Source organism: Megalops cyprinoides, chromosome 22 (genome assembly GCF_013368585.1).
Source record: "Megalops cyprinoides isolate fMegCyp1 chromosome 22, fMegCyp1.pri, whole genome shotgun sequence".
Taxonomy (NCBI): domain Eukaryota; kingdom Metazoa; phylum Chordata; class Actinopteri; order Elopiformes; family Megalopidae; genus Megalops; species Megalops cyprinoides.
The window spans coordinates 674,024-695,160 of record NC_050604.1 but is presented as its reverse complement, the minus strand read 5'-3'; the positions used below and the strand labels follow the sequence as shown (position 1 = coordinate 695,160).

At 39.9% G+C, this 21,137-nt stretch overlaps 1 protein-coding gene across 3 annotated transcripts in view; it reads right to left on the bottom strand.

Moving 5' to 3' along the window:
* Positions 1-19,891, bottom strand: part of coro2a (coronin, actin binding protein, 2A) — a 38,012-nt gene extending 18,121 nt beyond the window's left edge. For all 3 annotated transcript variants that reach the window (XM_036516813.1, XM_036516812.1, XM_036516814.1), the window contains exon 1: positions 19,598-19,891. Coding sequence is in view for 2 of the 3 variants with exons in the window: in XM_036516812.1 (XP_036372705.1) it covers positions 19,598-19,612 (15 nt within the window). In the remaining variant the exon portion in view is untranslated. The remainder of the gene's footprint in view (positions 1-19,597) is intronic.
* Between the last annotated feature and the right edge of the window lie 1,246 nt (positions 19,892-21,137).

Sequence of the window (21,137 nt, the reverse complement as noted above, 5' to 3'; positions counted from 1 at the left end):
GAATGACAGTTCGACCCCAAATTTGGTGCCTGGATACCTTGCACTGTGCTCTATGAGGGTGCCAGATTCCACCAAAATCCACCTAGGGCTTCTATGGCCTGCCATAGAAAACCATTGAAAAAGCGATAATACCAAGAAGCCAAAAAAACAAAATGGCCGACACACAGGGTTCATAATTTCCCAGCTAGGTTCCTTTACTGTGATGATGCACGAGAAAATCGTCTGAAACATCTGCTTTGGTTCCAAAGTGATTGGCATTTGATTTTTTTTCCTCTGTTTTTCTGGTATAGCGCCCCCATGTGGCCAAATTTCATGAAACTTGGTGGGTACCCAATATTCCCCCTGGCAATAAAGTATACCAAGTTTGGCATCACTCCAACCAAGCATTGCTGACATATGGCTCACTTCCTGTTTTGGTGTCTTTGCCATGGAAAAATTCAAAGTGGTGGAAAATCCAATATGGCGGACTTTAATGGCAATGAGAGTGCAATCGAATCGCCATGACCCAAGGATTCAGGGCAAAAAAAAGATCACAACCCTAGGACAAATGGTTCAAAAGTTATAAGCAAAAATGTACCTTGAAATTTGGCATGTTGGTGGTGCTACACAGATGGATGGATTGAACCCAGATTTGACACCTGGATACTTAGGACTGTCCTCTATCAATGTGCCAAATTTCATAAAAATCCACCAAGGGGTTCTATGGGCTGCCATAGACTCTTTTATTGCGAAAAGTATAATAGTGAAAAATTCTAACAATTACAATAGGTGCCTAGCGCTTTCAGTGCTTGGCCCCCAATAAGCATTCAATAATAGTTGTCTACATTTAGGCTGATTCAGTGGATGGAAACCAGAATCTCTCAACTATCCACAAAGATAAAGTTGTCCTGAAAAATATAAGCTTGCAGAGACCTCTGCTATAACACACTTGGCAGCTTTGGTTGTTACACAATGTGTAAACAATATTGAAACAGGACAAAATACAGAAAACAGCAGAGAAAAGGCAACAGACAGGAGAGGAGGTGCAAGAGCAGAAGAAGCCTAAGGTATCAAAATTCACACTAGGGGTCCAGCAGTCCCACAGAGCCTGAATTTTGTATGTTCAATTGGAAGCTCACACACACACATTGTATGTGCATGCATATCAGGGCTGTACAGTGCAACAGTTTTGCTCGCATTTGCTATTAAAAATTATGTATTAAGTGACAGGCATATGTCACTTTAAGAGTAAGATGCAGATGTTGGTTGATGTCGTAATGCAATGTAACAAATTTGCCGGTATTTTCTGTTTTGTTTACAGTGGAGCTGCACGGTTTTCTTACCTTGTCGAATTACAAGTTTAAGGGAGAAACAAGTAACAAATTATAAATTTATTATACCTGTTTCTACTATGTACTGGGGCTGGGCGATATGGACCAAAAATCACATCTAAGCATTTTTAGGCTGAATCGCGATACACAATATATATCTCAGTATTTTCTGGGTGGGTTAAATGTTCAGTTGTAAGTCAAAGCCACATGGGAGACATCACAAGCAGTGTTTTCACTAGGATTTTTTTCTTGCCGATCCGATGTCCGGAAAGAATTTATTTTACCAGACACATTTGAAACTTACCAGTCACGCTTCAATAACAGTCTATGTTACAAACGCAAATACAAAGTACACCTAGGTTGATGAAAGAATGACAACGGCCTCAAATCAGTTTGAATATTTAATGAACAGTAACGTTTAAGAAAACGAACAGTAACGATTGAGCAAAACCTCAACATTAGCTGAACTGTAGGCTAATACGAAACATCTGTAACCTGTAACATCTGTAGCCTGTGTAGAAAAATGTAGCCTACAGGCTACCAGGTAACATTTTATTTACTCCTTTTTTCATTGCAGCAAAGTCCTCTGCTGCTGAATTGAAATCAAATGTGTCCAATGTGTCTTTGCAGCTTGCGATGCGCATAAGATGTGTTACTCTCTCCTCCAGACGACTTCGCAGCGCCGTCTTAATTTGATTCTGCAAAGAGAAGCCCCTCTCTGTTGGTACAGTTGACTCAGGCAGAACACAGGCAATTGTTGTGGAAAATTTCCGATTTCTGAAGTGTATACCCCATGTGGAAATTGTAAGCATTGCCACTTTCACCCCACCAGAGAAAAGCGGAGCTTGACGTGGTACGATTTAAGCTTGTTACTTGGTGGAGATAAATTATTGCCAGCAAACATTATAAGCATTGCCAATAGATGTTAGTTTTTTTATTTTAACTGCAGTTATTGATATATTAACTGAAGTTATTGATATATGAGCCATTTAATCTATTAATTAAACAACCTAACACTATAGGCCTTAAATAAATAATAATGTATCCTAATATACTTTGTATGCCTGTGAGCGGAAACTAGAAAGAAGGGTCAAGAGAGCACAGGAGACTGTGGGAGGGGTATGCAGCTGTGAGATACCTGTATGCCAAGTAAGGCCTGTTGTGGGGCTGTTAATGAGAGTTGGACACTGTCCGAGCGCTGCTCGGAGGATGGACCCTTAGTGTAAGATAAAAGAGTTGGACTCTAAAAAAGGGGGGTCGCAAACAGGGATTCTTTATGGAGTATAGCCAAGGCAGAGCAGGTCAAGAAAGGACAGTTATTTTTTATAGATTAGATAAGCGCAGTCTTGGAGATAATAGTGTACAGCCAAGGCGGGGTAATTATTTTTAATTAGACAGGTGTGATCTTGGAAAAATAGGGTACAGAATGTGTGTTATGAAACTGAAGGAGGGGGTCTGAGTCTAAGCTCCAGGAGGGGCTAAGGGAATAAGCATAAAAAGGGAGATGCATTTGGGGATTGGGCTGACTGTTTGGGGGGGCTGCTTGCCAGACTGCTTGCCTGACTGCTTGGGGGGACTGCTTGCCTGGCTGCTTGGGGGGGCTGCTTGCCGGACTGCTTGCCTGACTACTTAGGGGACTGCTTTGGAGCACTGCTTTGGGGACTGCTTTGGGGGACTGCTTGGGGTTATGACTGATGACGCTACTGCTCTGCGCGGACCAGCCCGGTTTACTGTATGTGATTTTGAACCATGTACAATAAACCTTTTGCATCAAACTCTGAGGAATATTTTGTATTAATTTTTGGAGATTGTCCATTTTTGCATGTGATATAGCTTCCTTGCGGCGCATTAGCAGATAACGGCAGGGAGTGGTGAGGTCACCACACAATTTTAGCCAGTGTAGCCCAGTCGGGGTACAGCTTGCTGAACTCATAAATAAGCACGTTTCGCTGTCAAAACACAAATGTCCTGTTTACAGCTACGTTTTGTATGAGCACTATTACCATTATTACCGGACAGTTTTTAATTGTTCGGTTTTTTATAACTTTTACCAGGCAAAACCCGGTAATTACCGGCTAACGGAAACCCTGGTCACAAGCACTTTTATTAAAACAGACTGTGATCAAAATAAAATGCAAAGACAGGGTTTCCTTCCCTCTTTGAAAACATACAGCTGAAATCCATGTTGCAGGAGAACTTGTGAGCGAGTGGGGCTAGGTTTGTGTGCAGACACAGAGGGAGAGTGGGTGCAGGGTTGCACGGAAAGTGTGAGAGAGAAGAGATGCAAACACTGGCACGGCTTTACGGAAGAAATGGGTTAAGTAACGCAACATCAAACTATATGGATATAAATGGTATTGTCTCATCCTATATCTCTTTTGAAAATATATCGATATACCTTAAAAAGTCGATATACCACCCAGCCCTACTCTGTACTATGTACTATGTATTTGTTTTTGCATTAACAAGAATAAATTAGTTTAGTTTAACTCAATCATGCGTCAACCTAAAGTTCATTTGTTGGCTGGAAGTACATCATACAGTATCTTTGCGATCTGCAAATTGGCGACAGAAATAAATATTAGCTACTGAGGCCTACTAGTCGATGTGTTGTAGGGACATGTACAATGATTGTCTTCTGCACAACTTCATTAGCTACTCGTAAATACGTTGCCAAAGACGTGGTGGAGATATGGTCCAGTATGATAGGTAATGCAAGGACTATCTTTGGCTAAAGTTAGCTCGGACCAAAAGCAACAATGAAAAGATATTTCTTGTTTGTGAATGGGCAACGAGAGACAAGTGAACTTGACATATGCAGGTAAAGCTCTACTTGCACTAACTAGTTACTAGTGCCATCATTGGGCAAGATTAGGGTACAACACAAAGTAGCAAATATCGCAATATCATTTTCTGACTTACAAAATGGATCGTAATATTTTTGGATCGCAATATATCAGATTTTGATTTACTGTCCCATCCCTATTACATATTTGGCTTGTATCAAAAATAGTCATTTTGTTTTCATTTGTATGGTTTTATGATATACATTGACACACTGTAGATTCCTTCAAATTCATAAGGGGTGGAAACCAAAAGAAATTCCAAAGATAAACCTATAGGAGGAGGTGTTCTACAGAAGTGATACCCGTAAGGTCAAATGACACATCTGTGACTGTCTTCTGAACATGCAGAATCAGAGAGATTTTCATTTTTATCTGCACTTACACTGAAAATGCAACAGGATGTGGAAGACAGTGAGGTCTGTAAGGTATACTTCAGGTAATGAAAAGAAACACCCTGAAAGACCACAGTCCATGACACTCACTGAAATGAAAGCATGTAACTCACAAACTGTCAAATTGAAAACAGAAAATACATAACAACTACTCTTAATATCAAATATACCTTATACACAAGACCTGTAATCATACCTTCAGTGTTTCTAAGTAAATAATGAGTTCTTTCTGATTCTGTAAATGACTTTGTCTTGCCTACAGTGTGTCAGCCCTCAGGGCTCAGTGCATGTTTGAGATACAGCATACAGCAGACACATTAATGTCATTTTGGAGTAGGGCTGCAACTAACCACTATTTTGATAGTCAAATAATCTATCAATTATTGAAACGAATAATTGACTATTTGGATTATGAATCGGACAATTGTTCAATGGCTCTTATTCATCTATCGGCTTTTGAATTCAGCTTGAGGTTGTTTTAGGCATATGCTAACTAACAATAAAGACAATAAGAATGAGAACTTCATTCAAAAATATGTCTTTTATGAATGGTGACTAGGGCTAAATCAGTGAGGGCAGTTGCTTGCTAGGGAGTACAAGTCTGGTTCCTTTGAAAAAAAAAACCATCCATGGTAGCATTATGAGATCCAACAAACCCATAACTTGTTTGAATCAATTCTAACGTAACCCACACTGGGTATGCACGCATAGACACGAGTTGTGGAAATCTTTTGCAATTTAGAAAATATCAAATTCTCCATAAAAACGATGCAACATTTATGCAGTGAATTTCTAAACAGCAGATGGGCTCTGATTTAACATTGTAAAGTTTGGACACAAGTTAGGATCATTGTGAATAATAGGTTGTTATTTGCTACAATGTATGTTCAACCTCAATAATAATCTATTGATCAAGAGAAAATGTATTTCAAAATAGATAACGTTACAGCTCATAACGTGAAGTAATATGGCTTTTAACATTAACATTAACTATGCTAGCTAACTAACTAACTTAACAAGATGAGTCTTAATTATCCAGAGAGCCACCGTGCCACCTCTTCAGATGCTCCAGCATAACTGATGTGCTCCCATGTCAGGCAAGGTCAGGTTTGCAAATGTTGCAGTTCACAACCTTCTTGGCAAAATTAACCCTTTCGTGCGTACAGTCACATAAGTTACATGTGAAAGGGTGACATTCTGCAACACTTTTGAGGTCTTTGGGCGTGAAGTAAAGCAACGTAGCTTCGGCTACTTATCTGAGCATTGTGAGTCAGCACGAAAAACACACGTGATGAGATCACCAACTAATCAAAAATTAAATTCGTTGGCAACTAATTTGGTCATCAATTTTAGCCGACTACGTGGATTATTTGTTGCACTCCTATTTTGGAGACTTACAATCTTAAGCAGTCATGGTTTGGATAGCTGAGTAATTACTGCGACAACTGTCGGTTAAGTACTTTGCCCAAGGGTACAACAGAAGCTCCCCAGCAGGGAACTGAACCAGCATCCTTTGATTACAAGCCTTGCTCCTTATCACAACAGCACACTTCTGTCACATCCTGCATGCAGCTCGGCAGCATGCCGCCCCCATTCCCAGGCACCAGAAAGTACATGTTTCTGTCAATATATCCTTGCTTTACACACATGTCCACTGCTCAATCGCAAGTCTGTAAGTGAGAAGCAGTACTGGGGGCTGTACGTATGAGAAAAATGCAGTATGTGAAAAATGTATGCCCAGGCAAACTCGTGAACTGGCTCGTGTGTATTTGTCACATAGTAAGAAAAATGCCAAAGAAATCAAAAGTGTGGCCACACTATATTAATGCCATCACAGCGAAATGCAACATATGTGGAAAGGAAGTTGCAGCAAAGGACGGCAACACAACGAATTTGATGAAGCACTTAACTATGCACGGCATCAATTTAAGAGCAGAAAGTTGCTCCGTGTTTGACTGTAAGAAGAACGAACCACAGCCTTCTTCCCCCTCTCAGTCAAGTCCGCCTACTTCATCACCACTGGATTCCTCATCATCTGATATTACTGAGGACAGCGCTGTGGCTGGGGTTGTAGCAGGTAAGCTAACATTTAGCAAACAGAAATTCAGTTAAGTTGTACTGCTAAATTGTTCATTTATATGGTTTTATTATATGCTAGATAAATCAAAAGGTGAAATGCATTAAGACTGAAAGCCACTGGCCAACTTTAACTACTATACGGTAGGTTAGCTTGTACTTGTCCGTTGAGTCAGCTAGCTAAACAGCACGGTTATCTCTTCACATTAGTCTCTTCTCTGGTTCACTCAGGTGTGAGGAAGACGATGCCAGTCAATCCCTTCACACTGGCAGAAAAAGGGAAAATGCCCAAGGAAAAGCAAGATGAGTGCCACAGGGCAATCACCAACATCATTGTTAAAGGTTTGCTGCCTTTTTCTACAGTGGAGGCCCCATGGTATAGGTGAGTAAGCTGTAAAGGGTGTTGTTTTAATTTATAGGTTGTTGGCCAATATAGCCTATGTAATCTTTTAGCCTAGATAATGTTTTTTTACATTTACTGTAAGCAAAAATAATGAAACCATGCTATTGTTAATGTTTTGTGTTTTAATGTCAATTATAGGGAGATAAGAACCCTAAACCCCAAGTATCAGTCCCCCAGCAGAGACATACTGTCAAATACACTCATACCTGCATGGTATGCAGTAGAGAAAGAAAATGACAAGAGAGAGTTGCAAGCCGTGAGGGATGTGGCTGTGACCGCGCATGGGTGGACCAGTGTGGCACAGGACCACTGCTTGACAGTTTCAGTGCACTATGTGAAAGAGGGTTCCATGAAGGAGAAAATCCTCCATACAAGGGCAGTGTACACATCTCAGACAGGAGATGTTATAGCAGAAGAGATAGGAGATATTCTGGATGAATTCAGTGTAAAGGACAAAGTAGTAGCCATCACTGTAGATAATGCAGCAAATATGGACGTGGCAGTGGAAAAGATCAGTGTAAGAAAAATTGGCTGCTTTGCTCGCACTCTTAATGTTGCTGCTCAAAAGCTCTACACCATACCCTAAGTGTCAAAGTGAGCAGGAAGAATCAGAGCAATGGTGGTGTGGTTGAAGAGGTCCAGCCTGGCTAAACCTGTCCTAAGAGAGAAGCAGCGTCGTAGGACAACTTAGTGCAGGATTTCTTGGCTAAACCATTTATTAAACTATTACTACAAATGGATAACCAGTTTGACACACCATTTTCCTTTCTGTCTCTTTCTGTAGGTCTTCCAGAACATGCTGTTATCCTGGATGTGAAGAACAGGTGGAATAGCCTGTTCCTAATGTTGGAGCGATTCCTTGAGCAGTTCCCTGCCATCCAGGCAGCCTCCATGGACCCACGGTTAAAGAAGTCAATGGAGAAGGACAGGTAGAGGAGGATGGAGATCAGTATTGGCTTATTCCACAAGCAGTGTTAACTATTTTGCTCATAAGATTAACCTTGCTAATAAAAGTGTTTTTATATTTTTCAGACTAGAGAGAATTTCTGATGAGGATTTCAGAAAAGCAGAAGAGTTTGTCAAAGTTATGAAGATACTTTATACTTCAACCATCTGCATCTCAGCTGAAAGGAGTCCAACCCTCGGTCAGATTCTTCCAGTCTTGGGGAAACTTCAACACCATTTCACAGTTACTGCAGAGGACTCCTCCTTTACACATACCATCAAGGATGAGATCTGGGATGACCTCTCAAAACGATACCAAGTGTGTATCATAATCTTATTGATTTGTCAGTTGTTTTTATTAGGTATACTCAGAGACCTAACTTCTATACTATGTTCTTGTCTTGAAGGATGAGAGCATCCTTTTTGGAGGCAGTTTTTGGAGGAGGGCACGGCCTTGGACCCAAGATTTAAGACAAAAGTGGCAGACGGAGTGTGGACCAGACTAGAGGAGGAGCTGATGAGTCGGGCCTCTCAACAGGTGTTTATTTTTATTATTGGTAATCTTTTTCCACTCTTCCATTGTAAATCAGATCAATGTATATGACACCTGTAATCTATTGAATGCAGAAAAAAGGTGAAATGACCCAGGCCCAGCAGATGGAAGAGGACCTTGAAGAGACAGCTGGTGACTGTGATGACAGCTCATCTGATGAAGCCAGTATAGCTGCAGTAGCAACACAGGTAAAAATATATACAGACATCCTGTTTCTTCTGCTTCATTTTCAGAAGAAAATTACCCAGTAATAGTGCCTTATTCTCTTTTTTTTGCAGAAGCGGACAAAGCTTTCTGCCCTCGAGGAGCTATTTGCTGAGGAAGACATGGCAATTGAAGTGAGAACAGAGAACACTGTCAGGACTACAGAGAAGGTTCAGGAAGAGATAAGGTTCTACAAAGGTTCTACAGAGGTCTACCATCTACTCTATCCTCAGTGAGTCCAGTGACTTGGTGGTGGAACATGAAGGACACTCTGCCAAATCTTTCAGACTTGGCAACCAGGTATCTCTGTGTGCAAGCATCTTCCACACCCTCAGAGCATGCATTTTCTACTGCTGGAGGCACCATCAGCCAGGAGTGGGCCCGTCTGTTACCAGAGAAAGCAGACATGTTGATTTTTCTGAAGAAAAACTGCTGAGTGCAGTGCAGCAGTGAGCATTAGAGTTGCGGTTTTTGCCCTGAAAAATATTAGCACTAATCTGTATCTGTTGCATTTTGTTTCTTTGCACTATAATACTGCAGTGGTTCAGAAGGTACTGCAGTAATCTCTTAGCTTGATATTAACTTAATATAAATTAACAGTATTGTCTAAAAGTTAACAGATGTGCATGTTGGGGTAAAAAGGTTTCTTTTTATGTTATGTTTTGTGAGCTGAAAAATAAAATATTTGTTTTGTAATGTTTAATGTGTTTATGTTGAAATTGATTTGAAAACGTATAGGTATCGAAAAAAGTATCATTCAGGAACCGCTATCGAAGTCAAAGTATCAGTACTGGTACCGGTATCGAAAAATTTAGAACAATACCCAGCCCTATACACTACCCACCCTGACAGGGCATGGAGCAACATGTCTCTGAGCCGTGCACAGCTGCACACTGCTACACACATCCCCACACAGCAGTACACATCCACACCAAACCAATGCTTCAAGTGCCTTCTTGCCACAATCCTCCATTGCACAAACAGCCCAGCAGTGAGTGTGAGAATATGTGTGTGTGTGTATGCATGACAATGCGTGAGTGTGTGTGCAAGTGTGTGTGTACACTGCCTTAATGGAGGAGCCTAACAGTATGTAGGTGTGCAAAATGTCCCCTGCTCTGCTAATCCACCCCTCCTCATTGTCCCACAGTCTGAAAGGACTTCCATCTCAAAACATCCTTAGAAATAAACATTGCAGGGGCTTTAATCTCCTCTACTGCTGGGCCCAACTCTTTGTGTGACACACACTACATCTGACCACATCTGCAACCACTCCCCAACAGCCCATTCTAATCAAAGCAAAATTCACCATGTACAAGACTACCCTCTGATCATATCTCCTCCCAAACAGACAGTTTCACTTCTTTAAGTCAGAATCACTTCTTTAGCCATTAGTACAACACTCTAAGCAGGAGTTGGAAAGGACAGTTAAGACCTTGAACATCTGTCTACAGGTTTTCCACAAGTGTGGGCTGAGTTCATTCTGTAAAAAATATTATGGAACTTTACATGTAACAATGAGGATTAAATTACACAATTCCCAATATCTGAATAGTCAGGAGCTGGAAAATTGACCATGTCTGGGTCATAGGGTTGCCACCTTTGGTTTGTGAAAAACCGGGACACTTGGACCTATATTTGTCCTGACGCAGATGCACTCCCTGACGCAGTTGCACTCACTCTGGACTAGGGCTGTGACGATAACCACATCACCGCAATACCGCGGTCATGAGACACCTACGCCTTATTTATTTATTTTAGGCCTGTCAACATTAACACTTTAACGCTCGTTCACGATTAATCTGGAGACTTTAACGCGTTAATGTTTTAACGCAAATTAATCATATTATCAAGTTTGACCGCAACTTCCTTCCGTAATTCCAGCACGGATATTTACCTGGCTGAATTACTGAAAGGCGTGGCAAACGCAGATGTGCTGAACGGCAAATTTTGTTTTAACCCTTTCGCATGTAACTTATTTGTTATGGTATGTAGTGCGCGTAAGTTTCTTATAGATTTCAGTTAGCATTTGCTATATTTTTAGAGTTAAGCTGCTGTTTCCTCAAAGCTAAAATTAGATAGAATTTCTCCAATTTAGTGTTCTAATGGCACCAGTTTTAGCATATGCGCTAAACGGCTAATCACACCGGTGTGACTGTACGCGCGAAAGGGTTAAAACGAAATTTGCCATTCAGCACATCTGCGTTTGCCACGTAAAATAAAAAGACCGTAAAATAAAGAATGAGTATACATTTCGATTTTTTGCAGCACTTTATACAAGCAGTGATTGTAGTAGATAGCCTACCGACATCATGAATGTTCAATTATGTTGCATGTTTAAAAACCATTAGCTTAATGTTCCCTTACCATCTTCTTATTTGTCATTTGATTTGAAAAATAATTAAAACTGTTTAAATGCGGCTACATATAGCCTACCTGTTCACGCTGCTTCAGACGCCATTATTGTGTAGCCTACAGAATTATGTGAATTAAAATATAAAATATTAAAATGTTAAATGTAAAAATGTTAAAATGTATAATACAGTGAAGTTGTAATCAGCCTTCCCAAGAATTTTGCAGAAAAATAAAGTTGTTCATGTGCAAATGTTATGGGTTGGCTTTTTGTGTTGCGCGGGGGTAACACTCTTAACTTTCTATTTATTTTGTTGGTTTTGTGAAATGGGGGGAGAGACGGACGAGGAGGACGACAAAACAAAATTGGAAGAGCCACCAGCGTCAAAGAAAAAATGACTTGCAACATACAACTGGTTGAAAAGAGAAAACTTTTCTGAATGGGTAAGGCCCACCCAAGGAGACCCGTTCTCCGTCACCTGTGTTTTGTGTCCAACCAAAATTTCAGTTAAATATGAAGGAAAAACAGCACTGGAGTTTTGTATTAAGCAAACGCAAAAAATGTAGTTATTTTAACTTTTATGACAAAAAAAGGTTCATCAGAGGAAGACAGGATAGCAATAGCGGAGCTTAGCAGTGTATACCACGGAGTGCTTCACGGCCACAGCTACTTATCTACGGATTGTGGCGATAAAGTAAGTGCGAAAAAGAGGTGAGAAATGTCAGTGTTAGTTTGCCCAAATTCATTAAGTTAATTAGTTGTTTATAATCTATTATAATACATCCAATCATGTTTTCATTTCTAAAGGGAGTATACCTTTGGACATATGATTAGATTTTATTGTAGATTATCATTAGACAGTATATGTTAAAGTAAAAAATCTATTTAATGTAGAAAGGGACAGCAGCAGACAAAGGAGTCCAGAGTGAGTGCAACTGCATCAGGAGTGCGTCTGGACAAATATAGGTAAGAGAGGCAACAGGGAGTCCTACAACTGTTAACATAGCATATTTGCAAATATGGTTTAACCCCCACCCCCTCCAAAAAAAAAAAAATTGGTCCAAGTGTCCTGGTTTTTCACAAATCAAAGGTGGCAACCCTAGGCAGAGTACAACACAAGCCACACACAGGGTCACAATATTAGAAGTGCTGCATGATCGGGTTTCAATAGTAGGCCAGACAAGGTACAAGCTAGCTGATAAAAGACAAGTGCATTAAAAGAAGAGTGCTGATGAAGGCCTGGACTTTGGCTGACCCCATCACTCTAGATCAGTGTTTCCCAAAGAGTGGGTGGTGCAATGTTTTGACTGGGAAAACACCTGGTTTGAAGAAGGAATTCTGTTTTTGTGTTTTCTTTTCTCAAAGGTTGTATATCTGTAAATGGCTCTCTGTCTCATTTCCTCTTAGCCAGTGGCTGCTATTAGGTAAATTGTGTCATTGGTGGTAATAGGGGCATGTTTCTGTTTTTGATGCTATATGGCAATGGAGTGAATGGTAATCTCTCCCACTTAAATGTGGCTGTGTGGGAGACCTATTTGAATGTTCTTCTGACTACAGGGCAGAGAATCTGTACCTCTTCCACCTGTGTGTGGCAGGTGGGTCCATTTGGCCTTCAGTGCATGTCTGATACTAGAGGCAGTCACATGCAATGACATAGAGCAGGATTCCCACCAGCAGCATTTTTAAAGACTGTACAATCACCCCGCAGCATAAAATCATATGATTACGTACATGGATACTGCTAAATTAACTTGCATTTAAAATGTCTTATTTCCATTCAATCAGCAGATAATCAAGAAATATTTTACTTTTAATGAACATGCTGGACCCTTTTTATACATAGAAACTGGTATTTAAATGCTATTTATCACAGCAAGTGTTTTTAAAGTCAAGAAACAACTCCCTTTTTCTTTGGTAGAGCTCTACAACACCTATCAAAACCTTTCAAGGATATACTACATGCCACTCATTTCAAACCAATCATGAAAATATTTATTATTTTCCTCATTTATTGATATGATATGAACCAGGATGTGAGCAAGAATTCCCACACAATGGGCAATGTGTTCCAGTCTTTTCCTATTCCAAGACCTAAAAGAGATGGACTGGCACTTCTCCGCATTTCCACTCGGCCCTTCAAGCTTGCAGGGTCCCCGGTACAACTCGTTGCAGTTCCATGTTACACCGCAATTTTATAATTACTAAAGATACCCTTCTTGGTATTACTTCATTCTGGGACAAGAAACTCCATGCTCTTAATGTAAAATTGGTTTGGGGTGTTTCAGAGGAAAACACCTCCACATCACCTCGTCTCTTCAAATTTCGCTCACCAGTTAATGCATTATAAATCTGTACACAGGGCCTGTTTGACTCCATATCACCATTTTAAAATGGAACTTTCTGAAGACAGAGCTCTGTGGATGTGGCGAGCACCTTCATGCACATATCCTGGGAATGCCTTGTTATAGTGTGTTTGGACATATGCTGTAGATGTACTCTCCTGCTTAGTGTGGATGTGGAAAGTACACCAATTAAAAATGAAAATGACGGGTTAAATTTCACAATTTATTATACTGTTACTCTTGGATTGGATATCAAGACTCTGTAATAATACTTTGGAGCAGACCCACAAAATTGGTTTGCAAAATGCATTAATACTTTTAAATTTGCCTTTATCAGGATATACTTATGTATTTAGACAACTCTGCATGGAAAGTCATGCTTATAAAGTTTCTTCCACTTCTGCTCTATCAATAGGAATCCATTTTCTTTCCTTTTTTCCTCCTTGCAAAACATGCATCAGAATGATGAAGACACAGAACAGAAGTCACATTCACAAACAATCACAGCACACTTATTTGAATATCAGTCAGAGAGGCACTGCTGATTATACAGCAGCCTATCACAGGACACTCATTTCAGTATGCAAGTCTTTTTTTATTTCATAAGTCCAGGACATTAGTCATTTGCATGTGCTGCACATATGGTTAAGATGAGAGTCCAAAGTTTAAAGATTGCAAATTATCCCAGCTGAATAACTATGGTGCTTTTGCCACAGCTATAAAGTGCTGTGGGGAAACACTCACATGAAGCATTATACCTCTTTTAGAACAACTGTATGCTTGTTATTGTCACATGTTTATAGATATGTATCTATTGCACCTTGCCTTAATACCCTGGTAAGCCACTCTCTGCAAGGCTCCACATACATAATACATAATGCCCTGTAGCAAAGGGCGAGAGCAGTCACCCCACCTGGCCTCGAACCCAGGTCTACGGGGTACCAACAATGTGACTTTGACTGTGACGCCAAAGAGCCAGCATTGTCTCCACAACCTTTGGCAGGATAGTATGAAAAATCTGAGAAAATCAGAGGGGAGGACAAAGGGGATAGTTCAGATTGATGGATAAATGTGGAGTCATCATCTCTCGGCCATTTGCAGTGGATAACAGGCTTTCAGGTGATGGTATCATCGACTGAATACTGAACCAGGAAATTGTATCTATAAAGTCTATTAAAATTATACTATGAGCAGACGTGAACAGTCTGATTCCGAAGTCCTTTAGAACAGTCTTTCCTGAAGGTAGCCTAGTCCTGCTAAGTTTCATTTTATCTGCTGATGTTGAACAGTTGAATGACAGTTTAACCAAGTCCATTTTTCAAAGAAAAGGGACAGCCCCTTCAGCTATGTGTGAAATTCAGATGGCCTCCAATCACAGAATTAGAGCACACACATACAGCACACTGCACTTTGCTCCCAGACTATCCTGCAATTTAGGGATCTGGTCCCTGCTGCCATGACTCTGCTGTTCCACATATATTTGCCTATTAATGCTAACATGTTTACTTGTGGAATAAATTTACAATCAATCAACACATTACAATTTTTAAAATACAATTAATCAAGATTGTCCCCAATAACAGCATCCTGCAGTTTTAATCAGCTACCTTCACTGTTAACCAAAAAAGAACACAACAACAGGACAGCCTGGCTTTGATCCTAGTCATGCCATCAGTCAACAGTGACAGGCAGCCCACAGCAGTGGGACAAATTATCTTTGCTACAGCAGGGATAGGGGTGGGTAGATTCCCCTAGTCTCATACTTCTGTCAGGTGTCTCACCCTGTGATCTGTCAGGTAATGGGAGGTAATGGGAGAGGTAAAAGTCAGGGATAATGCTCAAATCCACAGAGCAGTGAGGAAACATCATCCTCATCATCACTACTGAAGTACGACAGAGTGACTAATGGAAGCAGTACGGAAGCTGTGAGAATCTCCGGGCAGGGAGGAGTGTTTTTCAGCCTCTTGGTATATGAGGGTGTGGCATGACTGCAAGCAGTGCCTTTCACAGGCCTTCAGCACATTTGAGGCAAACTGAGAATTCAGGAGGTCATATTTTTTCTCTTTCTGGGGTAAGTTGCTAATGAATTGAACTGAAGCCTTCAGTTATGGTGCTGAATTAAAAAATAGAGAGGGGGGCAAACTACACCAAATTCATAACTGCCACTCATAAAAGACATCAGTTGATCACATTACGAAATAATGTTCTTAATTGCTTTTTCACCAAGGTGCTGAATGCATCCCATAAATGTGTTAGAGATCACACATTCTCGCAAGATAATATTACTCCTCTGCGTGTTCATCATGAGATGACATATGCCGTGCAAGTCAGACTTGGAAATATTGGGAAATGTTTTCTTCAATCTTAGACATTTTTGTTATCTAGTGTTCAGTAACAGTATCTACAGTAACATTATGTAGGTAACAAAGTACAGGGTTTAATTCTTTAAAATTCTGCAAAGATTGTATTATAACTAACTACACTTTCTTGTTGTATTGTGCCATGGAACAACACAGGCCTTAATGAAATGTCTTTGTAAAACCTGCTAATTTAACCATGCATTCCAAGAAACAAGTTTCCCGTTTGCTCATGCTAACTGAATGGGATATGCATAACATGTTCATTGCATATCTTTGGATATTCTGGTTTAACAATTCAAGTCAGATACAACAACAAGTATCAACTTCACCTTAGCTAAGAGCTTTTGTAGAGGTGGTTAAAGAGCACTTTGATTAGGGGACCAAATGCTGCATATGCTTCTATTGTTTCTATTAGTTTAACTTTTCCTCTACTGCCTTTTTCACAACAAAGGCCATAACTTTGAATAAACAAGCAATGATAACAGGGGACAGGGAGCCATGTCAGCCATATTGGATTTTCCTTCTTTCTAAATAAAATACACTGGCTACAACATCTATTACATCTCAACATCTAAACATCACGTGCTACTAGTACAGCTGTTCAATTCCATTATACAGGCACATTACCACTTAAAGCAAATGGAATTTCAAATATCCCGTCTATCCATTTGAGAAGTTAATTCATGAGATATTTTTTGATAAAACAGTTTGTCTTCCATAAGTTAATCAATTTAGGCAGTTTGTATGTTAACTTAACAATGAGCACATTTCACTCACCATTGTGTATATCAATGCCAAATTCAGCTAAAACTTTCACGTATTACACACTGCTCATATTCACTGGAGCACATTCAAATACAATAGGTAAACACTTACAAATCTTCTTGTAATGAACTGTTTGTCCAATTATTGTGAAATTAGATGTCAGCAACAAAAAATGTATGATGTGAGGGTAATATGTAAGTGAGTGGATTTTTGCTTTTGGGTCAATCAGCACAAAATGTAGAGGATGGAAACCTGGTAGTGCTACTAAGCTACTACGGCTTCTAACTAGCCATCTACTGTATACACCTAAATGCGACTCTTGTTTAGCTGTAACATTAATTGGCTACTTTATGTAAGAGATAACTACTTTCTGTAAGGCCAACTGACTCATTTAAAACTCACTGCTAGTAAATGGCTGAACAACTGACTTTTTCATAGTGCACACATACAGTACTGTGCAAAAGTTTTAGGCACTTGTGAAAAAGTGATGTAAATTCAGAATGCTTTCAAAATAATGAAATTAATAGTTTTTAATGTATGTATTTAACAACATACCAAGTGCACCAAACAGAAAAATCAATAGTTAAATCAATATTTGGTAACACCACCCTTGGCTTTCAAAACATCACCGATTTGCTTAGGTATACTTGTGCACAGTTTTGTAAGGTACTTGGCAGGTAGGTTTTTCCAAGCATCTTGGAGAACTTGCCACAGTTCTTCTATGGATTTTGGCTGTTTCAATCCTTTCTGTCTCTTCATGTAATCCCAGACTACCTCAATGATGTTGAGATCGGGGCTTTGTGGGGGCCACACCATCTATTGCAGGACTCCTTGTTCCTCTTTTTGGTGAAGATACTTTTTATCACTCTGGCTGTATGTTTGGGGTCATTGTCATGCTGCAGAATGAATTTAGGACCTCTCAGACACCTCCCTAATGGTATTGCATGATGGATAAGATGCTTGCTTTTCTCAGCATTGAAGAGGCCACTAATTCTGACCAAATCCCCAACTCCATTTGCAGCAATGCAGCCCCAAACCTGCAAGGAACCCTCCATCATGCTTTACTGTTGCCTGCAGACACTCATCCTTGTAGCGTTCTCCAGCCCTTTGACAAATGAACTGCCTTCTTCTTGAGCCAAATACTTCAAATTTGGACTCATCGGTCCAGAGCACCTGCTGCCATTGTGCTGCATCCCAGGTCTTGTGTTTTCGGCATTGGTGAGTCCTTTGGCTTTTTTTCCACGTTTGAGGAATGGCTTTTTGGCTGCAAGTCTTCCCTTGAGACCACTTCTGACCAGACTTCTCCAGACTGTAGATGGGTGTACCAGGGTCCCTGTGGTTGCTGCCAGCTCTGAGCTGATGGCACTGCTTGACAGCTTCTGATTGCGGAGGGATGTCAACTTGATGTGTCTTTCATCTGCTGAACTAAATTTCCTTGGCCGACCACTGCGTTTCTGGTCCTCAACCTTGCCCATTTCTTTGTGCTTCTTCAGAAGAGCTTGGATAGCACATCTGGAAACACCTGTCTGCCTCAAAATTTCTGCCTGTGGTAGACCTTGCTGATCACCTTGTGTCATGCCTCCATGCTCACCCTTGTCATGGTGTAAGATTAGCAATCTGTTCTGCAACCTCTCCTTTTCAGTATGGCCTCACCCAGTTTTATTCCCTCTACACAGGTGTTTCTGTTTTAGTTAATAATTGTGGTTAAACCTGCTTATGTTGCTAATGACTACCACCTGTTTTGTTTAGTTGTTTGGTATAGTTGTTTTATCATGCATTGGAGTATATGCCTACAAAAAAGGTTTGGAGGGTCTGGAAGGTTTTGTGTTAGTTTGCCACTTTCTTTATTTAGTCTTAGTGGCACATTTCACTATTTTCAAAAGAAATGTTCAGAAATCTAAAATATGATATTTCTTATTGACACACTAATGGAGAAGATAGAACTGTTTTAAGACAAATGTTTTGTGAAAAATCTTACGTGCCTAAGACTTTTGCACAGTACTGTAGGTATAATAACTTTCAATGATAAAGATCATGGTAACATTTAATATTAATCCACTTTGGAATTTAAAAGTGTTTTGGGTATACTGGTGTAAAATGATTATAATTAATCTTAGTTTTAAAGTATTAAGGCTAAAATAAAAATAAAATCATTTTTAGTTTAAAATACAGTACATTTAAAATTTTGTGCAACCTGACCAACAGATAATACTTCATTGAGGTCAGTCACTGATTTTTGATGTAACCATCCCCAAAGAAGAAGATATCTGATATTGTTTGTCTCTAAAACAATCAATCACACAATAGTTGATTGGCGACGATAAGGATACATGAATGTTCAAGATTTTCTCCTCTATCATTATGTCATAACTGAGTGGTCTAGTGTTCACGCCTGAAACGGTTATTGCAATTTACCCTCATGGTTAACTTAAGGACAAAGATGCCGTTTTTCATGGACCATACTTTGTATTGTAAAGTAGTTTAGAAAATTTTTCTAAGGATCTCATTCCTTTTTAAAGATGCGCTGGAACTCTACACAATTCTGTGCTGCGTTCTTCTAAAAAGTTTGTCTAACTTAATTACTGCCAAATGGATTGGATACGACCCCTAAATTAAAGATTCGGTCGGATCTTTGAACCTCATACGCACGCGTGCAGTTCAAGAGCGGTCGCTGCGCCCTTTCATATAACTTCAAGACTTTCAAGTTGCATGCGGGGTCCGAAAACCGGGACACAACAAGTAACAAAGCATTCCCAGTGTGAATACGTAAAATATGACAACTGACATAACCGCTGCCTGACTACAACTGATAGCATAGCACCCAATGTGATGCACTTTTCATAAACGCGCTGAATCTTGCATTGAACTCCTGCCTGCTTCAGCCGTCGAGCTCCGTGTGTTTCATGCTATAGCCGCACTCACTTGAAACAATCAGTAATGAAAAACTAATCTAAACGGTTTGTGTAGCGGGTGAACACACATGCGAGAGACGTCTAGCCCATTTAAACATCAGGAGGTAGCTAACGGTAACGTCAACAAGCTATTTCCTACCTTTGTGATGGTCATGCAAGACGTATGCAGGTGATACGATTCTAAACGAGGCGTAGAACAGCAACACTTAACCTCGGAAGACTCGATACGCCAAATGTCTTGTCAGGCTTGAGTAGGCATCCGTAGGGATCCGACGTTTATACTGGGTGTGTGATGTTCGTGCGTAAATCACGGCAGTCGACTAGCTTAAGAGGTTACCATTAAGAAGACAGGGCGCTCTTCTGTGTAGCACTTTAGTTAATCATAGCGCAGTGATTCTACACAGAGCACGCGCTGCAGAGTCGATGGGAAGAGATGGAGGAGAGACAGGAGAGCAGGGGGAGGAGCCCGGGCTCTTGACAAAGGATTGCCGAACTGTGACCTGCGCGATGTAATTGCACGATGTACGCTGTGACCATATTTACTGAATTTCTCGCGTATAAGTGGACTTGAATTTGTTGTACTACTATATCATTATAATTCATTACCTGAACAACCTTCATCGGTTTGAATTGATTTATACAATTCAAAGGTAAATTATTAATTATTGTCAGCATAGTCACAATAACTATTATCTGCTCTGATTTCCCTTTAGCTGAGATAAATGTAATCATTATTTTCACTGAATCAAGAATGGACTTCAGAAAGTACAGGAATTAAGGTGTGGTATTTCCCTTCGAAGCTCACTCATAAATAACTAATACTATTTAGATCGAAGTATTAAGTGAAAGATATTTTCAGTGTTTAAGGTAATGTTTAGAATGACTTTTATCTGCACCATTTAGATTTTTTTTAATGACTGAGTATTTAAGAGACAAGAGACAAACATACGATACTGCAGTGAGCCAGACATAGGAGATACAGCACATTTGATATTGCAGTGAACCAGACACAGGAGATACAGAGCCAGTGATATTGCTGTGAGCCACATACCAGAGATATATGTTTATATCACAAAAAATTGAGGTTTTTTTTATTATTATTGTACTCAACCCCATTGTGTCCAATATTAAAGTGAGAAATAACTATGCTGATTCTCATACTACCTCATCAAGAATCTGAGAATTACTACCTAAGAGTCCTGATAAAAGGACTACAAAAATCCTACTTCAGGGTAGGCAATGGAAGTTATTTATGAAGTTTCCAGCCCCTACTCTCAGCAGTACAATACCATTTTCTACAAATAGATGTCAGTTGATTTTTACGATATGAGAACTGCTGCACACAAATGTCTGTCCTAATATCTGTCCTAATGGAACAAACTGTGAAAAATTTCATCACTTCACTTGTTTGCCACAGTTCACATGTTGTAAAATTCAACTGAACTCTACTCATAGGAAATGGTCTGACTCCCAGCTGAGAGCAGGAGTAGGAAGCTTCAGAAAGAAATGACATTACATTATGTCATTTAGCAGACGCTCTTACCCAGAGCAACATCCAAATAAGTGCATCAGTATGCTAAGAGTAGTTATTGAGAAGTCTTACAAGAGGTCGGTAAGATTTAAGTGCTAAACCAGTGTACAGTGCTTTTTTTTTTTAAGAAAATAGGGATAGATCGGAT